At 21.4% G+C, this 9,968-nt stretch overlaps 1 protein-coding gene and 1 non-coding gene across 2 annotated transcripts in view; one reads left to right on the top strand and one right to left on the bottom strand.

The window, feature by feature from the left end:
- The window catches only part of LOC102677543 (rho-associated protein kinase 2-like), an 8,469-nt gene extending 1,955 nt beyond the window's left edge, over window positions 1-6,514 (bottom strand). The window contains exons 1-9 of the mRNA XM_031514761.1: window positions 5,943-6,514; window positions 5,714-5,856; window positions 5,597-5,620; window positions 1,689-5,080; window positions 995-1,529; window positions 616-876; window positions 526-534; window positions 307-433; window positions 137-208 (exon numbers count right to left, since the gene is read on the bottom strand). Coding sequence (XP_031370621.1) covers window positions 137-208; window positions 307-433; window positions 526-534; window positions 616-876; window positions 995-1,529; window positions 1,689-5,080; window positions 5,597-5,620; window positions 5,714-5,856; window positions 5,943-6,036 — 4,657 coding nt within the window. The 5' untranslated portion in view covers window positions 6,037-6,514. The remainder of the gene's footprint in view (window positions 1-136; window positions 209-306; window positions 434-525; window positions 535-615; window positions 877-994; window positions 1,530-1,688; window positions 5,081-5,596; window positions 5,621-5,713; window positions 5,857-5,942) is intronic.
- A 3,176-nt stretch (window positions 6,515-9,690) lies between these two features.
- On the top strand, window positions 9,691-9,762 carry Trnaq-uug. The gene has a single exon. It is a non-coding gene; the product is annotated as a tRNA-Gln (tRNA).
- The last annotated feature ends 206 nt before the right edge of the window (window positions 9,763-9,968 follow it).

Raw genomic sequence — 9,968 nt, forward strand, 5'->3', positions numbered from 1 at the left:
TTTTGCACTCTAGAATCGATTTTTAAAAAATATTACATGAATATATTAACATCCTATATATTATATATATAATTAATTAATATAATTATATATTATATAATTAATAATATATATTTTATATATTATTAAAATATACCAGAATGATGGGCATCATCATAATCAAGAGGATATAAATCCAAACGTGGTTCATCTATCATTTCCTCCCAATCTAAATAAAACAAAAATTACACATATATATAATATATAATAAATCAATTTTAATATAATTCTTATTATGTTTTTAAGGGAAAAAAAAAATAAATTTACCACTATATGAAGTAGATTCCCAAGTATTAGTTGATTCTCCTTGAGTTTCTGTAGATAGAGTTTCTTTAGGATATTCATATACACAATGATAACGTTGTTTTTTAAACCACACGCTTTTTTTTTGATCCTGATGAAAAATTAACAATTGCACAAAATTTATTTAAATGTAGTATATATAATATACAAAGAATATTGCTATATAAATAAGAATATACCCACCGATTCATCCTGACAGAAGAAATAAATACAAAAAACTATAAATTATTATATTTAAAAAAATATGAAAAATATAAGTATTATAAAACTTACACCAGATTTTAATGTTTTATCTGGAGATCTTAATGCAGAACGATGAGGCGCTAATGTTGCATTCCAAGCTGATGGCGTAAATTCTTCTTCTTCTTCTTCTTCTTCTTCTTCGTCTTCATCTTCTTCTTCTTCTTCTTCTTCATCTTCTCCTTCTTCCTCAAGATCTATTTCATCTTCAATATCAGCATCTAATATTACTCCTTCATTACTATTTAAATAACTTCGAGTTTGAACTTGTTCCATATGTGATTCATTGTATCTCTATATATAAAATGATTCTAATTAATAACATGAATTTAATTATATGAAAAATAAATTCCTAATAATAAACAATAAATTTCTATTAATAAATTTAATTTTTTATTTATAATGTATTTACTTTCCAAACAAATTCTCCAGAACTAGAACTATTATTTTCATCCTCTTCTTCTTCCTCTTCTTCCTCTTCTTCTTCTTCATCTTCATCCTGACTACCCCATCCATGATCTGTTCCAAAACTTGTTGACATTAAATCATCTTCCAATGGTAAAGGTAATGGTAATGGAAAAGATGATGGTAATTGTTGCCATTTAGATTCCTCCTCTGGACTTGGTAAGGGTGCTCCACAACTTGCAATTATAATATGCGATTTATCATCACGAGAACGAATTATCGAACAATTATAATCCAAATTTTCTTCTTCAGACAAATCTCCATTAGTTGTATCTCGTTCATCATCTTGCAATTTTTCTCCTAATCCTTCTAATAAAATCATTTTATTTGTTCGAGTATCAACTAGTAATACATCATCTGAAGCAACAGATTCTTTTGAAGCAATTGATGTATCTCTAGAATTTGATATTAATGATTCAGAAGTAAGAGTACTTTCTCTTTCTTCTTGAATTGGACTAAGGGGAGAATCATATACATTATACCTAAATAACAAATAATAACAAATTTTCAAATTTTGTTTTTTAAATAATAAATAAATTATAACTACTATATTAAATAATATTATTTAATATTTAATATTAATTTATTATTATAAATTATTATTATAAATTATTATATTATTAAAAAATTAAAATGAATACCTTATTGAAATACCCACTCCTCCACTACCTTGATTAGAAGATTCTTCACTATCATCATCCCACTGTTTACTATCTATATCTCTAGATATAGGATTATCATCATCATGAGCTTCTAGTGGTTCTATAACAGACATTTGAGCACAAGGTAATTTTTCTCTAAGTTCATTTCGAATTGCTGTTACAAATTCTTCTTCTATATCAAACGATACATAAGAATTATCACTATGTAAACTCATAGTAGAACTGTCTTCATCTTCAATTTCATTTTCATTTTTTTTTTCTATTTCCTTTTTATTTTTACTTTCATATATTTTTCCTATTTCTTTTTCATTTTCAATTTTATTTTTAATATCACTTTTATTATTATTTCCATATTTACTTGTATTTACACTTTCATTTTTAATTCTGTCTTCAATTTCACATTCATTTTTATTTTCAATTTCATTTTCATCTTTATTTTTAAATTTCTTTTCATTTTCATTTTCATATTTATTTGCATTAATAATTATATCATTTTCATTTCTACTTTCAATTTCGTTTTTATTTTTAATTTCATTTTCATTTTTATTTTGTAAATATTTTAATTCTTTTTGTTCTTTGGAATATTTCATATTTGTTTCAATATTACAATGTTTTAAATTTGTTTGTTGAGAAGAAGAATTAATATCACTTAAATCTTTTATTTCAATATTTTCGTCAATTTTAATTTTAATATTTTCTGATTGAATTGTCTGTTCATTATTTAATATTGGTTTTATATCATTTTCTCGTAAATTGATATTAGAAGTAAGATTTTCATTATTATCTATTTCAATTATAGTATCTACAGTATGAATAGAATCAGATTCATCTTCATTTGTACAGACAACTTTATTTTCTATATGATTATTTGAAGATAAGTTTTCTATCATTTTTTCAGATACAGGAAGTGTTGCATAGTATTCTGCATCAAGAATAGTATCTAGTTCAAATAAAATCTGTAACTGTTCTTCTTCACTATATATTGGTATATTTATTGAAGAATCATTAGTAGAAGTTGATGGAATTAAAGCATAAACATTTTCTTCTTCTTCATAAGATTCTTTATCTCTAAATCCAGAATCAGAACTTTGTTCATCATCAGGAGTAGATAATTGTTTTCTTTCTTCTTCATCTTCATTTGATAAACATCTCCGATTCATGTCTATATCTTCTTCGTTGGAGAATTTATCTGGATTATGTCTATAGTGTTTCTGAGATTGCAAAGTATTTGATTCAATAGTTACAATTAATTCTGGTGCAATATTATTTTCTTGTTTAAATAAAGATTCTGCATATTCATTGAATTCATCTTCATCTAAAAAACCAGGTATTTTCTTTTTTAAAGCAGAATCTAATGCACGATTCCAAAGTGTAACATCAACTAAAGTGTTTTCATTAGTTCCATAATTAATTGAACAATTGTTAGAAAAAAAAGTATTTTCATGCTTAAATGTACACAAATTACATTGAGATTTATCATCTTTTTTTAATATTTCAGAAGATGTATCATCAGGTACATAACATAAAAGAGGAAGATTAGGATCTCCTTTTGATAGAAGTCTTAGTACGTGTTTGTCATTATGTGTTTCTGTAATTGTATTTACAATAGATGTAGTATCAAATTCTTTGTTATTTAAAGATAATCTCAAAATTGGAGTTTGAGTTTGATCCATGGTTAATGTCAATAATTTTGGCTTTTCTGAAGTATTTAACATACTGATTTTGTTAGAAGTATTATTTGGTAATGGATTCCGCAATTTCCTTAATGTTTCATCGAATTCGTCTGTATGAATACTATGTCTAAGATCACTATCACTACCAGTAGCAGGTAATTTTTTTTTTCCATATTTTTCTGAGATTTGAGCTCCCATTGATAATTCTGCATCAGAATCAAAATCGATATGTACAAGAACCATTAAATCAGTAACAGATTTAGATTTTTGTTTTACTTTTTCAGTATAAACTCCCTGTTCAATTCGTCCTTTCCAACTTTCTTCTTCAGTTTCAGAGCTTGATTCATGATGAATAATATTTTTAATACTTGGTACATTTTTTACTAATTCATTAGGTCCAAGTCGAAATGATGATTGACGTGGTGTATCGTCAACAATAGTAGTCCAATAATCTGAATCAATACTTCCTCTAAGATCTTGTAAACTTGCACTTCGGGCATGTTTAGCATTAACTCGTAAATTTTCCCATCTTTGTTCAAAATCTAAGCATTCTATATGCTGATTTAAAAGAAATTGTCTTATCTCATCCAGATTTGGTCTTTTTTGTGGATTTAAATTTAAACTTAAATAAATTGCTTGATATATATTTGATGGACAATTTTCGAAGTATGTTTGCAATACTTGTATACCATTTGATAAAAGATCTGATTTTAAATGTAAAAGCATTTGAATTACTTGTTCATCACTCTTATCATGGTATGGTATGTTTCCCCATGTAATAATTTCCCAAAGAAAAATAGCATAACTCCATATATTTGCTTGAGATGTAATTTCTCTAGTTTCAATAGTTGTATCAGTACATTCTATACTTTCTGGTGCTGACCATCTAATAGGTAATGCACGATCTCCAACTACATAATAATCTTCAGGATATTTTTCTACACCAATTCCATAATCTCCCAGTTTTGCTGATAAATCTGATGCTACTAAACAATTTCTAGCAGATAAATCTGTATGTACAAATCCATTACAATGCATATGTTTTAAACCAGCAGCAATATCCAATGCTATACGAATTAGAATATTTTCTTTATTAAGTGCTTCTTGAGACTTTTTATCATGATTTGATAACAAAAAACTTTTAAGATCACCCACTGAACATGATTCAAATAATAATAAATATGGATCGGTTTCTAAACAAAAACCTATCAAAGTTAAGATATTTTGATGATGTAATTTCAAATATGGAGTAGCTTCACCAAGAAACCAAGCTTTTTCCTTCATAGTAGCTTCTTCTGTAAGAATTCTCACAACAACACCACCATTTTTGGAAGTCCTTTTATGTCCTTCTAAATCTGCACGACCTTCTACAACTTTTCCAAACCAACCATGACCAATTTCTCTTAAATATTTTAATTTTTCTCTAGATACACATAAATCCTTTGCATCAAACCATTCATGACAATATTCTGGTAGAGTATTAGAATCAGAATCATGTTTTTCAAAAAATAATGATGATAAAGGTAATGGCTTTGGTTTTAAAATATTTTTAGGACCAGATATAATATGTTCTACAGGTAAAGGATCAAATTGTACTCTTTCTGAAACAGCTAACATATGTGGAACATTTAACTCCAAACCTTCAAGAGAATGCTCAAATACTAATTCTTGACCAATATTGTTTCCATCTTTGAATTCCTATAACAAAAAATTATATTTACATTTTTCAAATATTTTTATAGAAAATTAAAAATAAAGTTTAAAAAAAATTAAAATATATTAAACTACATTACATACTACAATAATTTATAAATAATATACATGCAACTAGTTTTTAAAGTTAGTTAGTTTTTAATATTTAAAGAAAAAATATTTTTTTGTAATATACATAATATACATATTTTTGTAATATATATAATTATTATATATTTAAATATAAGTAAATATTAATTATTTTTCTTATATTCATAAAATATAAATCATATAAATATTATGAAATATTTTCATGACAATTATATAAATTATTATCATTGTAATTAATAATATATATAAACATGTAAAAGAAAAAAAACAAAAAAAAATTTTGTCTAAAATCAATTGCTATAATATTTCAAATATTTAAATAAAAAAATTGATATTCTTATTAATTTTTACTAAAATTTACAGATTAATATAACTTTAAATCTTTAAAAAAATTTGTGATATTAATTTTACCTGATTGCATTTTTCTGCTTTGTCCTATAATTAGTAACGAATAAATTATTATTTAGATAATAAAAAATTTTAATAAGGATTTCTATTTATTATATGTAATATAAAAATGACAATTACTTGAAATCCTTTAAGTCTTCTAGGTCTTCGACAACAAAGACAGCCAACTAAAGTAAATGCTGTAGCTGTCACACTTAAAAGACCAAGAGTATATTGTATCCAGTATTGTTCCCATTTTGATGAAGTATAGTTGTATGATAAATCTAAAATGTATGATAAATTAAAAGCAAAATAACCTATCATTAATAACATGTTATCAAAATAAATATTGAATATACAATTATTGTACCTGTTCGTATAGACGATGATACGGGATAGGCTGTAATTATCGGAAGACCCGCCCAAAACAGCCAACATATCCAACATAATATAATATTCAGCATCGCGCATTGAAACTGGTGATCGTGATTTATTTAAGTCATTCTTAAAGTCTCTATTTAAGTCATTTTTAAAAATTTATAATTTTTTAAAAAATGCATGACTGTAAAAAGTGAAAAATCTAATAGATTGTAACACGTTCTAATTTTACGACACACATATCACAACTATTCGTAATCTCATATTTCTGATATTTAAAACTATTGAGAACTAGCTTCGATTGTACAGAATATTAAATAAATTTGTCACAGCAATAATGATGTATTGCAATAATATGTAAAATAGAAATACACTTTTCTTAGGGAAACCACCTGGGCCAAGCATGATCCGTATCGTAAAACGAATACAATATAATCAGCCACGGTTCGGTTAAAAGGTAGGTGTAAAATCACCACGCTTGCCAAACCCAGTTCTATTCTTATCTTTTTATTCTATCTATTGCTCTCTTTCTATCTCAAAACATTAATATAAATATAGTATATACATTCTGACTAAAAAAATTACTTTAGATTATATTTTAGCTGACATTAGCGCTATATTATGTGTATATTTATCATTATTATTAAATTATAAAGATGAATAAATTAAACGAAATTTTTTTTTTTATCATTACGTTATATATATATTATATATATAACATAGAAACGCATCAAAAAAATTTAATAATAATTAAATGTAACAACAATATTTATATAAATTTACTAAATTTGAATCATACAAAAAAAATTATTTTGCAAAAATATTATATTTACTCTAATTAATTAAAAAAAAATTATTTAATTAATTTTTTAATTTATAATTTCAAACATTGAGTGTGTAAAAATTATAATTTAATGATAAAATAAATAATAATATAATAAGTAATTATTCAATAAATAAAAAATTCGTTCTTAAATATTTCTTTGTCAATATAATATAGCAGTTTATATATATATATTATAGTTATATATATAATATTATTTAAATATTTTATTAGAGAAATTTTAAATAATTTAAATATATGTATAATATAAAAAAATATTTTTTTTTATTATAACATAAATTTGTTGTAATTATATATATAAAAAATTGTATAAAAAAATTTTAATGTAGACAAATTAAAAGTTATTGATATTGATTAATAATTATTAATCAATATCAATAACTTTTAATTTGTCTACATTAAAATTTTTTTATACAATTTTTTATATATATAATTACAACAAATTTATGTTATAATAAAAAAAAATATTTTTTTTTATTATAACATAAATTTGTTGTAATTATATATATAAAAAATTGTATAAAAAAATTTTAATGTAGACAAATTAAAAGTTATTGATATTGATTAATAATTATTAATATTATTCAAAGCATTTTCATTAAGATTTTTAAATTTGAAGAAAAAATTTATTAATTTAAAAAATTATTTATATTTTAATAATTATATATTTATATTATATAAAATTATATTGTTCTAAAATTGAATTATAAGATATATTTAATAAAATTTTGTTTTATATTCTGAAATTGCGATTGCGCAAAAAATTAAAATATTTGGTATAGTTTCTATAACATTTTAATACTTTTAATTCAATCAAAAATTAGTAAAATCAATAGATTCTAAAAATAATTTTTTTAATATGTCATTTTATTATATTTTATTTCATAACATAAATATTCTCATGCATAATATTTACTAAATTATATCTAAATTTTTTGATTGTTATGAATAATAGACAAAATATATGAATATGAAATAATTTAATAAATAAAATTATATGAATAAAAATTAAATTCATATTTTTTTATTACAACACAATGAAGATAATATCAATTTATGATATATTTTTTTTTGTAAAAATGGATTTAAATGTAATGCCATTAAAATTTATTTATATATCGTTATTGCTTATATATTATTAATATATATTTAGAATTAGAATATTAATATTTATTAGAATTTATTCAATATAGACAAAAAATTGATGAAACATTTTTAATTAATAGATTTTAATCAAAAAAGACAATAAACTAATCAGAAATAATAATCTATAAATTTTGTAAAATAAATATAAAAGGGAGCAACTAATATAAGAATAAAAATTTAGTGCCATCTCTAAAAAGTCAGAAATAAAACTTAATATAAACAAAAGAACAAATAATAAGAGAAGAATAAAAATAAAGAACATAGTATCAATACCATCTCTTGAGAACCAAAGACAACTTTTCAAAAATAAGATGACAGAAAAAAATTGAAAAATAACGCCATCTCTTAAGTATTTTTAAAGATGATGTTTTAAAGAGATGTTTTTAATATTTAAAAGATGTCACTTTTAGATTTCCCATAGATTTCCCATTCAGTTTTTATCTTTATCTTTCTTTTATTATTTAATCTTCTTATCTATATTTGTGTTATCTATATTTTCATTAGCAACATCTCAGAAATTGGCATTAATTTTCCAATTTTTACTTTATCTTTATTTTTTCCATTATTTATTTTTTTGGCATGTAAGTTATCGGAATAAAAATTGAAAATATTTTTATCATTTCTTTTTAAAAACTATAATGTATAATATAATTTAATTTATAATTTTATATAAGTGTATATTCTTGATTTTATAATATATGTCTAAAACAATAATTTCACAAAATATAATATAAGATATATGAAACGATACATACAATACGTTCATATTTTTTTTGTTTTTCAGAATAGAATAAATTTCATAAAATTCAAATTAAAATATTTTCTAATAATTTTTCAATATACGTTAATATTTATAAGTTAATATTTTTTTTGTAGTTAATAAGTTTTATTTGAGTTTTAAAATTGACCTTCATATGATTTACTAGCATTCATTTTTAACATTATATTATTAATACTATATATTTCCTTACCAAATTATATATATTTTTATAAACAAATTTTTTTAAACATTTTTTATATTTATTTATTTCTATATTTATAATATATATAAATAATATAAATCAATATAAATCAATCATTGATTCAGTAAATAAATCAAGTTAAATATAAATTAAGTTAATATATGTATATTAAATTTATATATATATATTTATATATAGTTAATATATATATATTTATTTATTTATTAATTTTCTTAGATACATATATTAAATATATAAAATATATATTGAATGTATAAGAATATATAAACCATAAATACATATTTTTGAGAATCTTTAGAAAATCATTCTAGAGATCAAAAAGAACAATTGATATATAAAAATGTTAGTTGATTGTTTATTAAATTATAAATAATTGAATTTTTCATTAAATGAAACAAGATGGAAATAAAATAAAATAATTTTATTTTTTTTATTATATTATCCTTCTTACTGCTATTCGAATTTATGAATATTAGAATTTTAAATATTCATATATTATTCTTTTGATTTAGATCTGAATATTTTAAAACATCCATGAATTGTATGTTTATATCAATTTATATTTATGTTCTAGTAGAACTTTTATTATTTAGATTTTTATATTTGAATACTAATAATATAATATAATTTATAATTTTTTAATCAAATTAATATACAATAAATAATTTTGAAAAATGTACATATTAATATATTTATAAATATATCTATATATATCAAAATAAATAATTATAATACAAAATAATAATAATAAAAATGTTTAGTATATCGGTCCCATGGTGTAATGGTTAGCACTCTGGACTTTGAATCCAGCGATCCGAGTTCAAATCTCGGTGGGACCTATCAAATTTTTTTTTTAATGGAACAAAAAATTTATTATACTTAAAGAAAATTAAAATTAAAATATTATAATAAATTATTTAAAATTCACAAAATAGATTTTTTATATAATTATATGAATAATATATTTATTTTAATAATTTGTTTTCGAATGAATGATATAAAATATATTACTTAATATTTATAATAATTATGATAATAATTAATA

The sequence above is a fragment of the Apis dorsata genome, unplaced genomic scaffold, assembly GCF_000469605.1.
Source record: "Apis dorsata unplaced genomic scaffold, Apis dorsata 1.3 scaffold_1182, whole genome shotgun sequence".
Taxonomy (NCBI): domain Eukaryota; kingdom Metazoa; phylum Arthropoda; class Insecta; order Hymenoptera; family Apidae; genus Apis; species Apis dorsata.